The 19,844-nt window shown below is 49.5% G+C and overlaps 1 protein-coding gene across 1 annotated transcript in view; it reads left to right on the forward strand.

Annotated features, from left to right (window-relative positions):
* Window positions 1–18,086, forward strand: part of sox5 (SRY-box transcription factor 5) — a 72,995-nt gene extending 54,909 nt beyond the window's left edge. Inside the window, 7 exon segments of the mRNA XM_079755930.1 lie at window positions 5,106–5,261; window positions 5,263–5,287; window positions 8,534–8,706; window positions 14,188–14,287; window positions 14,637–14,810; window positions 16,854–17,070; window positions 17,716–18,086. Coding sequence (XP_079612056.1) covers window positions 5,106–5,261; window positions 5,263–5,287; window positions 8,534–8,706; window positions 14,188–14,287; window positions 14,637–14,810; window positions 16,854–17,070; window positions 17,716–18,022 — 1,152 coding nt within the window. The 3' untranslated portion in view covers window positions 18,023–18,086.
* Window positions 18,087–19,844: the final 1,758 nt, after the last annotated feature.

Here is a 19,844-nt window from a genome sequence, read left to right on the forward strand (position 1 = left end):
TTCCCCTCTCCTCTCCTCTCCTCTCCTCTCCTCTCCTCTCCTCTCCTCTCCTCTCCTCTCTCCCCTCCTCCTCTCCATTTCCTATTATTTCCTTTATGTTTTTCTCTCTCCCGTCATTACTCCTTTTTCATTGTTTGATCAACTTGTCACACACACAAACACACACTCACACACTCAAACACACTCGCACATACACACAGGCGAACACACCCACGTACGCTCTGGTACAATAGGGACAGGTGAGGGGTTTGACCCATGATGATGCTGTCGTTCTAACACCCCCCCCACCCAAACCCCCGGCCATGCTGTCCCACAGAGCACCGCCCCATTACCATATATATGGGGTTGTTGTGTCAGGGCCCTGCGACCCCCTGCCCGCCGGGGGGGAGATGACTTGGTGGGTTGCTGCTGGCCACCCGACTGGCCCGCCCTGGCCAGACTGGCCGTCAGAGCGTGGGATTCCTCGTCTAATGTGGCGCAGGGTCTGGGGGGTCTCTGGGCTGGGCAGCAGGGCGCTGGCTTTAGTTCTGGCGATCTTCCATCCTTCTTTCATTCCCTCCTCCCTTCTTTAACGCTCGCCGTTCTCCACTTCTTTTTTTCTTCATTTCATCCTTTTCTCCATTAACTCTTTCATTCCGTCCTTTCCTTTTTCTCTCCTCCTTCCCTTTCGTTCCTTCCTCTCTCCCTTAAGTTCTCCTCAGTCTTCCTCGACTCCTGGTTCGAAGTTGCTGACCCGGCCGGTGCACTCTCTCGCTCACACAGTCTATCACAACACACACACATTGTGCCTCTCTCTCTCTCTCGCTCTCTCTCTCTCTCTCTCTCTCGCCCCGTCTCGACCGGGGGCGTGCGACATGCATATTGCAGCAGGGCCCCTCTCTCTCTCAGGTCTCTAGGTAGTTGAGAGCGACTGTCCACGCGACACACAGCTGTTTAGACTGAGGCACACCGGGCTTAAGAGCTTTACCCCCCGGTCAGCCAAACACACACACACAAGCACGCACACACACACACACACACACAGACACACACACAACACACAAACACACAGACGTACACAAACACCCACACACAGACCCACACACGCAGGTAGAGATTAAAAGTGACACACAAATAATGTGTCTGAGTGTGTGAGTGAGTGGACACTTAAAACGTGTGACTCTGTGTGAACATGAACTCACTCATACACACACACTGACACACACTCACAAATCACAGCTTCAATGCTATGCTGCGGGTCTGACTTTGACAAGCTGACGAACACATTTGCTCTGTCTACTCTGAGGCACATTAAGCCCCACATGTTGTCATGAACCACCACCACGGCTAACTTCTACTGCTAACCACAGTACAGTGCTACAGCTAACTACAGCTAACTACAGCTCGCTGCATCTCACTACAGCACATCTACAACTCATACAGCACATCTACAACTCACTACAGCACAACTACATCTCACTACAGCTCACTACAGCTCACTACAGCTAACTAAAGCTCACTACAGCTCACTACAGCTGACTACAGTGAACTACAGCTAACTACAGCTCACTACAGCTAACTACAGTGAACTACAGTGAACTACAGCTAACTACATCTCACTACAGCTCACTACAGCTCACTACAGCTAACTACAGCTAACTACAGCTCGCTGCATCTCACTACAGCATATCTACAACTCACTACAGCACAACTACATCTCACTACAGCTCACTACAGCTCACTACAGCTAACTACAGCTCACTACAGCTCACTGCAGTGAACTACAGCTAACTACAGCTCACTACAGCTCACTACAGTGAACTACAACTAACTACAGCTCACTAAAGCTAACTACAGTGAACTACAGCTAACTACAGCTCACTACAGTGAACTACAGTGAACTACAACTAACTACAGTTCACTACAGTGAACTACAGCTAACTACAGCTCACTACAGCTCACTACAACTAACTACAGCTCACTACAGCTCACTACAGCTCACTACAGCTCACTACAGTGAACTACAGCTAACTACAGCTCACTACAGCTAACTACAGTGAACTACAGCTAACTACAGCTATCTACAGCTAATTGCAGGGAACGACAGCTTACTACAGCTAACTGCAGCTTACTACAGCTAACTGCAGCTTACCGCAGTAAACTACAGGAACTCATGAACAGGAAATCATTATATATATATACATACGTACGTAAATGATTTCTCTAAACCAGAGCGGGTTATTAATATATGCTCCTCCTCACAATGGGATTTCAAGCTTGTCGAATAAGGTTCCAGATCCACACACACACACACACACACACACAAAGCCAGGCACACACACACATAAACACACACTCTGAACCACTCTGATAAAAATGCACACACACAAGCACACAAACACAGACTTGAACAACCCCCCACACACACGTACACATCCAAAAAGACACACACACACACACACACACACACACACACACACACTCACACACACACACACAGACTCAAACACCCCCCGCCCCCCCCCCCCACACACACACACACATCCAAAAAGACACACACACACACTCACGTTTGGTCCAAGGCTCTGGTTCTTGCTAAAGCAAATCCTCTCTGGCAGGAGGCGCTTGGCTCAAGTCCCACAGATGGATTTGGCTCCAGCCCCCGGCCCCTCCACCTGCCATTATGTACTGGTAGTAATAATATAATAATAATAATATCAAATTAATATAATAATATCATCAGAGCATTCAGCCAGAGAACAGCCATCATGCAGGTGTCACATAGGCCTCCTCTCTCTCTCTCTCTCTCTCTCTCTCTCTCTCTCTCTCTCTCTCTCTCTCTCTCTCTCTCTCTCTCTCTCTCTCTCTCTCCCTCTCTATCTCTCTCTACCCCTTACCCTCTCTTTCTCTCTCACTACCCCTTGCTCTGTCTCTGTCTCTCTCTCTTTTGCTCTACCCCTCTCTCTCTCCCACCTCACATCTCTCTCCTCCCACTCTTTTTTTCTCAACTCTTTCTCTCTCTCTCTCTCTCTGCTTCATTGTCTCTCTAAAGACCTCTTTGGGGTCCCTGAGAGGGACCCCCCTAATGAACAACAATCCGGTTAGGCCCCACACACACACACACACACACACACACACACACACACACACACACACACACACACACACACACACACACACACACACACAGACTTCATCCAGGGGTTTAATTGAGTTGTGAGGGGCTCACACGGCTTAGATCGACTCAAGGAACGGGAATCAGCCGGCCTTAATGATAAGCTACACACACACACATGCGTACACGCACACACACACACACACACACACACACACACACACACACACACACACGCTAGCTCTCACTAGCCCTAGCTAGTGAGTGTCTGTTCCACTGTACTGGGGATTCTAGTGGCTAATCAGCAATTAGACACCATAATACCGGGTTATAGAGATAGTCTACTGTAATCTCTTATGTTCCCTTCAATTCTATTTCATTCTATTCTATCACACTTACTCATATTCTTATTCGTTTTCTATTTCATTCCGTTCTGCCATCGTCTATTGCTTTCCATCCAGACCTTTCCTATTCCATTCTGTGTCCTTCTATTCTTGTTAATTTGGTTTTGAACACACTCAATCTGAATGCTATGTGTTATTCTAAAATACCTGTCATATTTGTTATACAGCTACAGTACTACACCGATACAAATAACACGATATACATTAAAGACAGCATACCATCAACACTACACCATGTGAGCCAGAGGGATGATGGAGGATCTAGGTTCAGTACGTAGATATTCTGATATAGAGCTGCAGGCAGGAGGACGGGTTGCTAGCTCAACTCCCTGCCAGCCCCCTGAGGAGGTTCTGAGGTGCTCCAGGTGGTCATTCAAGTGGGCTGTGTTTTTTCCCCACTGCGTCCTGGTCTGGTCTGCCCCCGCCCCCCCCCCCAACGAGGCCACGCCCCCCCGCAAGGCCCCGCCCCCCACGCTGTGTCGGCCTGTTAATTGGGGCGTTTTAATTACGCTGAGTGGCTCCGCCCGCGTCTGGCCCCGCCGCGAATCCAATTCCCCGCCACTTCCTGTCACGTGACCTCCAGCCGCGACGCACCGATTGGATTAGGCTGTCGGTGGGGGGCCGTGTTGCCATGACGATTAACCCGATCGCAGACCCCGGCGTCGTGGGGTGGTCCACATGGCGATGGGTCGAGCACTGCGTGTGTGGCGGGAGATATGTGCATGCACACATGCACACACGCACATAGACACACACACATACATGATGTAGATGCTGTCCTCTTGTCAGTGGGATGAGGAGGATCAGGAGGTTGGCTGTGTTGAACACATGCACCGCAGGGGACACGAGGGAGAGTGCCAGCGTAGCGTGGCGTGGCGTGGCGTGGCGTGGCGTGGCGTGGCGTGTGTCCCAGCAGTTGTCTTGCAGTCAGCCACTGGCGGGGCAGGAGACATCTCGGTGGGGGTCTTGTGTTGGTTGGGAGGTGAGGACTGTCAGGAACACATCTGAACGTTGCTCGGTTTTCTCTGTATGGACGGGAGAGAGGATACGGCGAGCGAGAGGGACTGTAACGTCGTGTGAGACATTGTGTGTCCGTGCGTCAGTACGAGGGATAAAAATAAAGTGAGAGAGACCTTCAAGGTGCATTGTGGGACGTCAGGGGCCCAGGCGGCGTCCCTGGAGCCTTTGTGTTCGCGGGGAGCGGGGGGGTCCCTGTGCATGTGTCCTGTGTCCTCCGCTGGTGTCCGCGTGCATGAGGCCTCCGCCTGCGCTCCGAGGCGGGAAGGCTGTTGTGTCCGCGCTGTCGTCGCTCCCCTCTTTGTCTGCATGACAATGGCCGCCGATCGTCACCCGGGCAGCACCAGCTGAACTCTGGGAACGCTCGGTCCTGGCTCGTGATTGGCCATGGAGCTCCAGGCCGGTGCGTTTCATCTGCATGACACCCCCCCCCCCCCCCAGGGCTCGCCCAGGATGTGAGTGGTGCATGGGAGCCCGTCCGATCGGTCCAAAGGCTTGTTGTGTCGTGGCTCCGCCCCCGTCCCTCCTCTCATCCAATCAGTGCTACGGTGGTCACCGCCGGCCAAACTCTGCTGTTTTGGTTTTTGCAGGAGAGTGAGGGTGCACAGCCTCTGAACCTGTCGGCCAGGCCTAGGGCACCCAAGAGCAAGTCACCCACACCCCCCCCAACTTCCCCACAGGTGGCGTCCAGGCTGGCATCCCCAGGGTCCATGAAGCATAGCTCCGCCTCCTCCACCAGCGGGGGCTCCGCCCGGCCGCCTCAGCTCCATCGGTAAGTGTGTGGGGGGGGGGGGGGGGGGGGGGGGGGGTGGGCGCTAGGGTACACCACACACACACTGTGATGGATTCACCCCGAAAGACACTCCGGTAGTGACAGGGTGATGGGTTCACCACACACACAGTGCTACGGATAGATTCACACTAAATACACACTCTGGGACTGACATGATCACACACATGTTGTTATGGATAGACTCACACTAAAGAGACTCTGGTAGTGACAGGGTGATGGGTTCACCACACACACGTTGTTAGGGATTGAGTCACACTAGACTAGCACTCTGGGACTGACACGATCGCACACACGTTGTTATGAATAGGGAGGGAAGGACCCGCAGCACATACACAAACAAACTTTTTCTGGACATCCAGGAGGAATGGAATGAGTTCTTCCACATTGTAGGATACTCAACAACATCTCCTGATGTTCTAGAACGTCAGACGGTTCTGGTGCATTCTGAGACGTTGGACCGGCCTCAACACTGTAGGTGTATTGACGGCTTCTACAACCGTTTGATATGCTAATCGCTCCGCCACGACGTGGTGGGTGACGGAGGCGCCGACGGAAATAGCTCCGCCTCGAACAATGAAACACCAAATTGCTAAAAACAAAAATTTCCACGCAATTGTTGCCACTGCCAGCTCAGCCCTCTAATCACCTCCATCCATATGTTGAGAGCGAGCAGAAGATGAACCGCCATTTTGTGGTTGGCTAATCGATTCTCCACACGGAGCTGATAGTTCAACTATTACACGTGTGTTACGGGCTATAATTAGCGTGTTTTTGAGTCTCTCTTTCCCCCCGCGGATAGGCCGCTTTGTTACATGTTTATTAATGACTGAAAGAGACAGTGGCGAGGGAGAGAGACAGAGAGACAGAGAGAGAGAGAAGAGAGAGAACAGGATTAACATGTTATCCACCCTGGGTGAGGGAGTTAGTGGAACAGTGGAGAGAGAGAGGAGATGCGTATGACAGACAGAGCTCGTCAGTAAAGAGCTTAGACAAGGCTCTTAAACAGCCCAGCACAAACAAGAGGAATTAATAGCACAATATTGCACAACTACACAAACACCAACTAATATACACTTGCGTACGGACACGCACACAAACACACACACACCATTCCCACACCAACATACACAGACACACACCCTTCCCACACACATATAAACACAAACGCATACAGACACACAAACACCCTAAAACAAACACAAAAATAAATGTACACAGAACCACACAAAGCCTGGCAAAAACGTGCACAAACACACTGATACCATTCACACACACACACACACACATACACACAAACACGGCCATGTTGTTTTACTTGGCTGGTGTTTTTCAGTCTTAATCTCAGATTAAAACTCAGATTAGAGACTGCCGCCACAGATGTTTTTTGTTCTGACAAATGGATTATAGTGGAGGAAGGTGTGCGTGATCTGTGTGTGTGATCTGTGTGTGTTTCGTTGTGTGTGTGTGTGTGGGGGGGGGGGGATCTATGTGTGTGTGTGTTTGAGTGTGTGTGACCTGTCCATCTGCCCACCCTAAAAAAATGTCACTTGTTTTAAAGCTGTGGTGCAGGATCTGTGTGTGTGCGTGCATTTGTGTGTGTGTAGGTGTGTGTGTGTATGTGTGTGTGAGTGTGTGTGTGTATGTGTGTGTGAGTGTGTGTGTGTGTGTGTGTGTGTGCGTGTGCGTGTGCTGTTGTTTCCCACATCCATCCATCCATCATTATGCATCCCTCCATCTCTCCCTCTATTAAGAGCATCAGCAGATAGATCAGTCTCCGTGATAGTGGAGCTGAGAGTAGAGAAGGTCTTTACTGTGTCCACGGGGCTGAAGATAACAGCCCTTAGAAAAGATCTCACAGTACTGGAGGAGACAGTGTTTTTATTCAACAAACACTCCTCTCCTCTCCTTTCTCCCTTCCTCTTCTCCCGCCATAATTCCCTCACCCAGCCTCTCCTTTCCTCCTCTCTTCCTCCCTTCGTCTCTTCCTGCTCGCTTACCTCTGTCTCCCCTCTTCTCTCCCTTCCCCTCCCCATCTCTCCTCCTCTGTTTCCATCTCTCCTCTCCTCTTCTCTCCTCTCCTCTCATGTCTCCTCTCTCCTCCCCTCTCCTCCTCTCCTCCCCTCTCACATCTCCCCTTTCCTTCCCTCTTCTCTCCTACCCTCTCTCCTTCCCTCGCCTCCTCTCTCCTCCCACCCCTCACCCCCCTCCTCTCCCCTCCACCTCCGTCCGTGTTGGCGGTGATGACTTGTGACAGCGTCCATGTCTCTGTCATTACCAACACACAGTCTGCAGCGCTTTAGCTCCACGGATTAGTGCAGATAACGGCTCCATAAGCCACGACTTTGTTAAGTGCTAACCCCACGATAGACTGTAGCGATAGGCTAACACACACTTACATACACACACATACACACACGCACACGAAAACGAACACGTACGCGCAGGACGCTCCTGATGCCTTGTTAATGCTAAGCTTCAGAGATAATAAGGATGTTAGGAGGAGAGAGGAGGAGGAGGAGGAGAGAGGAGGTGAGGAGGTGGAGGAGAGAGGAGGTGAAAGAGAGAGGAGGTTGAGGAGGCGGAGCAGAGAGGAGGAGAGCAGGAGCAGTAGGAGGTAGTGAGGAGATGTGAACTCTACAGTGTGTGTAGGGAGCAGATGTTAGCGGAGCGGAAAATTAGCCATAATGTTAGCCATAATAGAAGTCACCTGGGCTCTGGAGAACCCCTGGACATAAGTGTGTGTGTGTGTGTGGGTGTGTGTGTGTGTTAGGAGATACATACACAAACACACACAGGGGAGGAGAAGCAGAAGGGGGAGGTGGGAGGGGGGGAGAGCTGAGAGGAGGGGAGGGGAGGGAGGGCCTCAGGGTTATGGTAATGTCTGCACCTCCTGGCTCAAGGGAGGTCTTGTCGGGTCACTGCATCTGTGCTCTCTGTCTGACACACACTCGCCTGCACCAGCCCGACACAGACTCACACACACAGAGGCACACACACATGCACGCATGAACACTATCAGACACAATTTAAGGTAGAAATCAAGAAAATCATGCCTACCTCTGCTATTCTGTTCCTTTTTCAGCCGTTTGCTTCGGACACGGATCACTCGCACCTTCGAACATTAGAATCAATCCGATGGACACTAATGTGAAAACCAACAGCAAATCTAAAGGTGAAAGAAAACACATGCATTAACATGTAACCTAAACTTCTCCCTCCCCCCAGACCTGCTGTCCTCCCTCTCCCAGGGGGCCTACCTCAACGACCACGAGGCCGTGTCCAAGGCCTTCGCCGAGGCGCGGCAGATGAAAGAGCACCTGAAGAGGGAGCAGCAGGTTCTGGACGCCAAGGTGGCGGCCGTCAACAACCTGGGTCTGAACAACGGCCGCGCCGACAAGGTACACACAGGAGAACACACACACACGTATACGGGAGAACACACACACACGTACACACAGGAGAACACACACACGTACACAGGAGAACACACACACGTACACACAGGAGAACACACACAGACACACACACAGGAGAACACACACAGACACACACACAGGAGAACACACACACACGTACACGCAGGAGAACACACACAGGAGAACACATACAGACACACACACAGGAGAACACACACACACACGTATACATAGGAGAACACACACACAGACACACACACAGGAGAACACACAAAGACACACACAGACACACACACAGGAGAACACACACACACAGACACACAGGAGAACACACACAGACACACGCAGACACACACACAGGAGAACACACACACGTACACACAGGAGAACACACACAGACACACACACAGACACACACACAGGAGAACACACACACACGTACACGGGAGAACACACACACACGTACACACAGGAGAACACACACACGTACACAGGAGAACACACACACACGTACACACAGGAGAACACACACAGACACACACACAGGAGAACACACACAGACACACACACAGGAGAACACACACACACGTACACACAGGAGAACACACACAGGAGAACACACACAGACACACACACAGGAGAACACACACACACACGTATACATAGGAGAACACACACACAGACACACACACAGGAGAACACACAAAGACACACACAGACACACACACAGGAGAACACACACACACAGACACACAGGAGAACACACACAGACACACGCAGACACACACACAGGAGAACACACACACACATACACACAGGAGAACACACACAGACACACACACAGACACACACACAGGAGAACACACACACACGTATACACAGGAGAACAAACACAGACACACACACACAGAGGAGAACACACACACACTAAAAGACAGATACATACAGTCACACATACACACACACAGAAGAACACACACACAAACATACAAGCACACACACACAAGAGAACAAACACACACACACACCTGGAATGATAACACAAATGCACATATAATGATCATGCACATTGAACTCTCACACACACACACACACATTAAATATAATCGATATAACAAATAATCAGCCAATCACCACTTGATGGTTTTAAACATAAATGTTTCAAAGCAACGTGTGAATTATTGAGGATGTTAAATATGCATTTTCTCTGATGGCCCCCAGCTATTAAACAGTTAAAAGAAAACATAACAAATAACTGAGAACTTCAGTTATTGTAGATATTACTTTTTTATTCTTGTTACAATCTTTCACAAACGCACAAAAAATATATTCTTTAACAGAAAATACATATTGATAAAAAACGTTTGCTGGTGACATTTTCCTTTGTTTTGGTCATAAATGCAACACCTCAAAATACCGTCTTCATCTCAAAATGAATATGCCGATTTTAAAAACAATGTTATAATTATTTGAAAATAAACTCATATGCAAGGTTAAAACAACAAAATAAAAGAGGAATTACAAAAGACATCCTCTGTCATAACATATTTAAAATAACCCAAACAGCTTGGAAAACATCTCATATAACGATGCCGACGTTTATATTCTTGGCAAAAAAATAAGAAACAAAGTTATTTAATTTAATTAACAGTAAAATCACCAAAACAAGACAGATATAAATATATATTTTTTTAGAAAGAAAGCCAGAAAGAGAATATTGACTAAAAACATGAACCTATTAATTAAACAGTCAAACTTAAAATATATAAACTGTTTGTTTTTTTTTCAAAAAATGAAATGAGAGTTTAAACAGGATTGAGTCTCAGAATCCACCCATCTGATTTAAAACAGATAAGAGTTGAAACAGGACTGAGATAAAACAGGACTGAGTTTAAACAGGACTGAGTTAAAACAGATCAGAGTAAAAACAGATTAGAGTTGAAACAGGACTGAGTTAAAACAGGACTGAGTTGAAACAGGACTGAGTTAATACAGGACTGAGTTGAAACAGGACTGAGTTGAAACAGGACTGAGTTGAAACAGGACTGAGTTAAAACAGGACTGAGTTGAAACAGGACTGAGTTAATACAGGACTGAGTTGAAACAGGACTGAGTTAAAACAGATCAGAGTTAAAACAGGACTGAGTTAAAACAGGACTGAGTTGAAACAGGACTGAGTTGAAACAGGACTGAGTTAAAACAGGACTGAGTTAATACAGGACTGAGTTGAAACAGGACTGAGTTAAAACAGGACTGAGTTAAAACAGATCAGAGTTAAAACAGGACTGAGTTAAAACAGGACTGAGTTAAAACAGGACTGAGTTTAAACAGGACTGAGTTAATACAGGACTGAGTTAAAACAGGACTGAGTTAAAACAGGACTGAGTTGAAACAGGACTGAGTTAAAACAGGACTGAGTTGAAACAGGACTGAGTTAATACAGGACTGAGTTAAAACAGGACTGAGTTAAAACAGGACTGAGTTAATACAGGACTGAGTTAAAACAGGACTGAGTTAAAACAGATCAGAGTTAAAACAGGACTGAGTTAAAACAGGACTGAGTTGAAACAGGACTGAGTTAAAACAGGACTGAGTTAAAACAGGACTGAGTTAAAACAGGACTGAGTTAAAACAGGACTGAGTTAAAACAGGACTGAGTTGAAACAGATCAGAGTTAAAACAGGACTGAGTTAATACAGGACTGAGTTAAAACAGGACTGAGTTAAAACAGATCAGAGTTAAAACAGGACTGAGTTAAAACAGGACTGAGTTAAAACAGGACTGAGTTAAAACAGGACTGAGTTAAAACAGGACTGAGTTAAAACAGGACTGAGTTGAAACAGGACTGAGCTCCCCCCCCCCACCATCGACCCAGGTCCTCAGGAGTGAGAGCGAGAGCAGCCTCCTGTGATTCTGCGGCCCCTGCTATGGGGCCCGCTCTAGGGCCCCTCCCAGGGGCCCCAGGCCTGTGTGGGAGGGGGACCACACCGGCCCCTCTTTGCTGGCTGGTGTGTAAATGTGTCACGGCTAAACGCACGCAGATAACAACCTGCAGGAACGGGGGGGGCTTCTGGGGGCTGCGCTACAGGCGTGTGTGTGTGTGTGAGTGAGTGTGTGTGCGTGACGCTAATGTGCGGTGACGGCCGAGGGTGCGTGGAAGCGAGGCTAAATTTGCGGTTATTTGTTAAACACACTAGGAGTCATCCAGGGCGCACACACACACACACACTCAATTTGTCTTATTTATCTTCCAATGTCTGTCGCTTTTCTTCCACTCTGTCTTTCTCTCTCTCTCTCTCTCTCTCTCTCTCTCTTTCAGCATCTTCGTCTTATTATATTTTTTGTATAATTTATTTTATTTTGTATTACTTGAACATTATTACTATTATCATTATATTAAGCTAGAACAATTCGACAAAATTATGTTTCTAATATCCTGCAAATATGATGAATACATTAATAATACCAACATTTCTTGCTCTATTATTATATCAATGTTATTTCTCACATTCATATTTCGATATGATTTATCGCGGTTATTTTCAGATCATGTTCACAGCTATCGCTGTTAGTTGTTTCCGGCAAATGTCAATCAACTGGGATAGTGGGAGCTTTTAATTTGAAGGAGCTCTTTTATTTCTGGTCCTGTCATTGCAGAACAGAAAGACGCTAAACAAGTTGTTGCTCCCTTCAATTTGTTTGTTTATTTTTCACAACATTTCTCTGTTTCTCTGCTCCTCTCGCTCCGTCCCTCAGTGAACATTTATGTAAAGATAAAACTGCGATATCATTTGCGACTTTTATTCTGTGTAACGAGTTAAGTGATTTCACATGGTGGCACCTCGCCTCTCTCCCTTCACTCTAAATCACATTAAAATGCAATACACTCAGTAACAACGTCCTGATAAAACGCTTTACACCTCTCTCTCTCTCACTGTCTCTCTGTCTCTCTCTCTCTCTCTCTCTCTCTCTCTCTCTCTCTCTCTCTCTCTCTCTCTCTCTCTCTCTCTCTCTCATCACTAGTCCATCAGGACGTAGTCCAGGTGAAGCCACTCCAACGGTTAAACTCCATCAGGCTGCAGTGTGTTCAAACAGCTTCCATTACACAGTTTGCCCTGTCGCCGCGCAGCCGGGCGGGCGACCTTACGAGTCACTGGGGAGTGGAGAGAGAGAGAGAGAGAGTGAGACCGAGAGACAGAGAGAGTGTGTGTTTCTGGGGAAAAGCTCCTAATCGTATAATTAAACTGGGAAAAGCTGCGAAGGAAATTGTGCGTGTGTGTGTGTGTGTGTGTGTGTGTGTGTGTCTGCGTGTGTGTGTGTGTGGCTGTGTGCATGTGTAGGTATGTGAGTGTGCCGGGGTTTTGTTCTCTGTGTGCGTTTTATTCTAAATGTGTGGGTGAATATGTGTGTAAATATCGTTATTTTTGTGTGTGTGTGTGTGTGTGTGTGTGAGTAGCTCAGCACCCGTGCTGAGCATTAGCGTCGCGGCTAACATTAAGTATGTAAATGTTCAGTAAATCAGCCTTTTATTGGCTGTAATAAATACCCAGGGGGCCGAGGGGTATAGCCCCGGCACTCGTCCGCCCACCCACACTCTCTCTCTCCCTCTCTCCCTCTCTCTCTAATGTGCCGCCCCCTTGGGGAGAGAGAGAGAGGGGGAGAGGGGGAGAGAGGGAGTGAGGGAATGAGGGGAAGTTGGGGAGAAGGGGAGAGAGGGGGTTAGGGGGAGCGGGGGAGAGAGAGCTGGATGGGGAGAGAGAGGTGGACGGGGGAGAGAGAGGGGGAGGGGGAGAGAGAGGTGGATGGGGGAGAGAGAGGGGGAGAGGGAGAGAGAGGGGGAGGGGGAGAGATGCAGGTGGTTGCCAGGAGGGGTTTCCAACAGGCAATAACTGGCAGTGGTGTCTCATCTCACCTGAATACGCACGCACACACATACATAAACACACGCTCGCACACAGACGCAGACACACACGCACATACTACTTAGTATGTTCACCTGCTCCTACATAATTTTTATGCATAATTCCTAATAATTCTGCAAGCCAACTTCTAAAACCAGAGCAAACCAAACCAAGTTAAATATTATTAACAATAACAAAAATTATTAACCATACAAAACCACGCTAAATATTATTAACCATACCCAACCAAGCTTAATATTATTACCCATACAAAACCACGGCAAATAGTATTAACCATACCAAACCATCCTAAATATTATTAACTGTACCAAACCACGCTAAATATAATCAACCATACCAAACCAACCTAAATAGTATTATCAATTTTATTACACGCTCAATGCTATTAGCGGTGAATCGTGCAAACCTTGGTTCTAAGTTACTTTTACTGCTGTTTTTTTCTGACATTTACCAGTGGTCCCTAACTTTGTGCGTGTGTGTGTGTGTGTGTGTGTGTCTGCGTGTGTGTGTGTGTGTGTGTGTGTGTGCGCGTGTGTTACAGGAGAAGGCGGCACTAGAGAGCTTGAGTCAGCAGCTGAAGCAGCAAGCGGAGGAGAAGTTCAACGCCATGCTGGACTTCACCATGAGTGGAGACTCTGATGGTAACACACGCATACATCCACATAGACACACTCATACCCACCCACCCACACACATACACAAACCTACATACACACAGCTACATACACACACACACTTATATGAACACGCATGCACATGCACACACACACATACACATACCTGTATATCTACACACATGCACTCACAAAGCCTCATGCACACAGACATGCACATGCACATGCACGCACACACACACATGCAGACGCAAAAACACACACACATTTGCTTATCTTATAAATCGTTTGTCCTCCTCTCCCCCTCCTCCCCTTCCTCCCCCCTCCTCCCCCTCCTCCCCCTCCTCCCCCCCCTCCTCCCCCCCTCCTCCCCCAGGCTCCCCCAGTGTGTCTGACTCCAGGATGTTCCGGGAGGCCAGGGGGCGGGGCTCCAGCGAGCCCCACATCAAGCGGCCAATGAACGCCTTCATGGTGTGGGCCAAAGACGAGAGGAGGAAGATCCTGCAGGCCTTCCCCGACATGCACAACTCCAACATCAGCAAGATCCTGGGTGAGCCTCACACACACACACACACACACACACACACAAGGGTCGCACACACACACAGGGTCACACACACACACACACACACACACACACAAACAGGGCCGTACACACACACAGGGTCGAACACACACACACAAACAGGGCCGTACACACACACACACACACACACACACACGGAGGGTCGCACACACATGCACACACAAACACACAGGGTCGTACATAGACACACACATACACACAGGGCCGTACACACACACAGACATACAGGGTCGCAAAGACACACACACAGGGTCGCACACACTACACACACAAACAGGGCCGTACACACACACACACACGGTAATACACACACACATACACTCACAGTCGAAAATATACAAACATACATGTGTTAGTGGTGTGTGTTAGTGTGTGTGTTAGCGACCAGCTGTGGGAGCAGCGGCGTTGACAGTGATGACATCATTCATTATGCATTAAACACTTCCCTCCCCCCCCCACACACACACACACATCCCCCGTGCTGCCGGGATTGGCTCTGACATTTTAAAGAGCTCCTAAGTGTTTTATAACACGGGGAAATCTGGTTTTAATAAGCCTCCCCCACCCTCCATATCCATCTCTCTCTCCCCCTCTCTCTCTTCCTTAGATTGTATATCTCAGTGTCTCACTCTCTCTCTTTCTCTCACTCTTCTTGATATGGTGTATCTCAGTGTCTCTCTCCCTTTCTCTCTCTGCCTGTGTCTCTCTCACACTCTTTCTCGCTTCCTTAGATTGCCTCACAGTGTCTCTCTCTCTCTCTCGTTCAAGTGGTTTACAGAAACATTGTGAATGGAGGGAGAGAGAGGGCAAGCGAGCGAGAGACACACACACACACCCTCACACACAGACACACACACACACACACACACACACACACACAGCTTGAAGCGATTACGCATACAGTAGCCGTAGCGTAAATGCAGACCAGATACGAGACCCGGCTCACACACACATACACTGATGATCTGATCCAGAGTCAGCGGAACAGAGGGAGAGAAAGAGAGGGACGAAGGGGGAGAGAGAGAGAGATGAGGGAAGGAGAGAGAGACAAGGGAGGGAGAGAGACGAGGGAGGGAGAGAGACAGACGAGGGAGGGAGAGAGAGAGACAGAGCAGGGAGAGGGAGAGAGACAGACGAGGGAGGGAGAGAGAGACAGACGAGGGAGGGAGAGAGAGAGACGAGGGGGGAAGAGAGAGACAAAGGAGGGAGAGAGACGAGGGGGGAGAGAGATAGACGAGGGAGGGAGAGAGAGACAGACAAGAGAGCGAGAGAGACAGACTAGATAGCAAGAGAGACAGACTAGATAAGGAGAGAGAGAAAGAGTAGAGGGGAAGAGAGGGACAGCACAGTAAAGACTGTGAGTGTGAGATCAGAGGGAGGGAGACAGGGTGACAGAGAGAGAGGGATGGAGGTGAAGGTAGGTTAAGTAGATCCCTCGTTAGTTAGATGAGTACCTGCTGTCCTCACTGCTCTTCTCGTTAACCTCTCTCGCTCTCTCGCTCTCTCTCTATCTCTCTAAATCTCTCTCCTCTCTCTCTCGTTCTTGTTCTCTCTCTTGTTCTCTCTCTCTATCATTTATTTATATATTTATTCATTTATCTCGCTCATTTTCCTTTGATTAAATGGTTGACCCTCAATCAACTGTTGTTAGGTGTTTGTGAGTGTGTATGTGGGTGCGTGCGTGCGTGCATGAGTGCGTGTCATTCGATGAAAGTGCCAAAGTACACCGTCCGTCACACTTCAAAGATAAACAACGATAAAGAGAATGTAAATAACACCACTTATAACAACTCTCCTCCTCCTCTCTCCTCCTCCTCCTCCTCCTCCTCTCTCCTCCTCCTCTCTCCTCCTCCTCCTCTCCTGCTCCTGCTCCTCCTCCTCTCTCCTCCTCCTCCTCCTCTCTCCTCCTCTCTCCTCCTCCTCCTCCTCCTCCTCTCTCCTCCTCTCTCCTCCTCCTCCTCCTCCTCCTCTCTCCACCTCCTCCTCCTCCTCCTCCTCCTCCTCCAGGCTCCCGGTGGAAGGCTATGACCAACCTGGAGAAGCAGCCTTACTACGAGGAGCAGGCGAGGCTCAGCAAGCAGCACCTGGAGAAATACCCAGACTACAAGTACAAGCCGCGGCCCAAGAGGACCTGCCTGGTGGACGGCAAGAAGCTGCGCATCGGGGAGTACAAGGCCATCATGCGGAGCCGGCGGCAGGAGATGAAGCAGTACTTCAGCGTCGGGTCAGTGGAATGAGTAGGGCTCCGTCTCCTCCTCCTCGTCCGAGTTCTGACCCCCTGCGCCTGCTCTGCTCCCTGCCTTCCCCCTCCCCCTCGTCCAACCTCTCGCTCCTTATTCTGCCGCTACTCCCCCTCCTTCTCCTACTCCCCCTCCCTCATCCTTCGGCTCCTCCTACTACCCCTGCTCCCCTCCTCCACCTGCTGCTCCTCCCCTCATCCCGCTCCTCCTGTCCCTCCCCCTCTCCTCCTCTTCCTCCTTCTCCTGCTCCTCCTCCTTCTCCTGCTCCTCCTCCTCCTGCTCCTACTCCTCCTCCTCCTGCTCCTCCACCTCTCCTCCTCCTCCCCCTGCTCCTCCTCCTCCTCCACCTCTCCTCCTCCTCCCCCTGCTCCCCCTCCTCCTCCTCCTCCTCCTCCTCCACCTCTCCTCCTCCTCCCCCTGATCCTCCTCCTTCTCCTCCTCCTCCACCTCTCCTCATCTTCCTCCTCCTGCTCCTATTGCTGCTCCTCCTCCTGTCCCGTATCCTTCCCCTGGTCCCCCATTTAAACATTGACTTGATGTCTGACATCGTTTGAGATGAAACTAACCCCTCTCCCCCCTTCCTCCCCTCTCCCTCCCCCCTCTCTGCCCCCCTCTCTCCCCCACTGCAGCCAGCAGAGCCAGCTGCCCTTCTCCCAGGCGGGCGTGGTCTACCCGGGGGCCCTGTCCCTGGCCGGCCTGCCGTCCCCCCAGATGCCCTCGGAGCACAGCAGCATGTCCAGCAGCCCGGAGCCCAACGCCACCGCGCTGCACCACGGCGGGCCCTACCTCCACGGGGGGCCCAAGGGGGAGGAGCCCCGCATCAAGGAGGAGGAGCTACGGCTGGACGACAGCAACGGCGACGCCTACGACGACTTCGACTACGAAGACGAGGACGCCGACTACGCCAGCGACAGCGAGAACCACATCAACCAATGAGAGGCCGGCGGTGGTGGCGGCAGGGAGGAGGCGGAGCTCTCGGGCGGCCCCCCTCCAATCAGGAAGGAGCTCGTCTTCTCTTTCGGCCGCCCTGAGTTTCGAGTTGCAGTCTTACTACCTTCAACCCCCCCCCCCCCCCACACACACACGTATTCTCCGAGCCAATCGGGACTCTTTAAGCAGAGCCGACCCCCTTCCCCTCTCCCCTCCCCCTATTGGCTTCTTGATACCAGCATCCGACCAATCAAATGAAAGCACAGGACCTGTCACTCACACTGACTGTTACGGGAGGCGGAGTCAACGAAGCCTGCTCCGAGAGCCGCGGCATAACCATAGAAACGTACGTCCAGGAGTCTGGCGGTGAGCGTTGGAGTCGCTATGGTGACGACCAGAATCCTCCCAGACCCTCAGAAGAACCTCGCTCGGACCCCCGGAGATGAACGCGTGTCTTCGGACGAGACGCGGCACGACGATTTAGGTGGACCTGTTTATAATCCAGAGACACTTTTAAGATTTAAAAGATGCTTTTTTTTTGTTCTTGGTTCTATAATATTCTCACTCAGGTACGAGGTGCCATCAGTGGCTTGTGAATGTGACTTGTTGTTTTTTTGTGCTTAAAGTTTGAATAATAACTGATGAAAAAAACTGATTTATTGGCTGTTAAGCACTTGAAAGACAAACTATTTTCAAAAAAAATGAACAGCTCATCCCCCTTGCAGTTTATCCCTTTGTTTTAGCGACGCACCCCCCCCCCCCCCCCCCCTTTCACACCCCCGCTCCCCTTTCCGTTGGTACGGTCCAGGAAGGTCTGGACTGTTGTTCATCAGCGAGGACTGTTCCACTTTCAGCAAGTACGGGGGGAGCGTTGTTTCCTGCTGACAGACAGACAATCCCCCGCTGACACCCGGCGGTCCTCTGCTCTCCGCTGAAACACTTTCCAGTGGAGATCCCCGGCCGCCATTTTGTGTCCCCGCGCGTTTCCTGTTTCCTGTTCACCACCCTCTACGCACGCGTCCCCTGAAACCAAACTTGAGTTTCTCCTCGCTGGGCCCTCAAAGGGCCCTCTTTTCGTCATGCACACACACACAGACACACACATTAGTGTCCACATGCGCTCACTTGATCATACACACACAATCATACACACACACACATTAGTGTCCACATACATTCATGTGATCACACACACACACACACACACACACACACAAACGTGCGCTTTTGTTCAGTTCCTTACGTGATTTCTGCTGCTTCCAATCAAACATCGTTCTGCTGTCTTCTGTGGGCGGAGCTTAGGCGACGTCAGCCAATCAGTGTTTCCGTTTGTAACAACCTCGTAAGTGACGTCACGACTCATCCTCATCCTTTTTTCACGTAAAAAAACTTCAAAGTCTGCGTTTATCGCAGGATTTACGAAAACTAAAAAATGTTTTGCTTCTGTTTTTTTCCCATTCTAATTTAGCTTTGAATCCGTAACTGTATCACGACAAATTCAGAGTTTTGCTAAAAGCATCATTTTTTTCATTTGCTGTCATGACAACCGTTTAATGTCCACCAGTTACGCTAGCTCGTTGCTAGAGGAAGTAGCTCCACTGCCATATATGGGCGGTTCGATGAGTCACTTACGAGGTTTAATGGAAAATTGTTGTTTTTTTCTTGTTGTTTTTATTTTATTCAAAACTGCCTCTAGACTAATATTATTAACAATAAGTATAAGAATGGTCAACATTTCCTGAGTTTAGTAAGTTATGTACAGTATAATTTATTTTCTTTCCTCTTCGTCAGGTTATTTTACGACCATGTGACGTTATAACGCTTACAG

This window comes from Pollachius pollachius (genome assembly GCF_949987615.1).
Source record: "Pollachius pollachius genome assembly, chromosome: 18".
Lineage (NCBI taxonomy): Eukaryota > Metazoa > Chordata > Actinopteri > Gadiformes > Gadidae > Pollachius > Pollachius pollachius.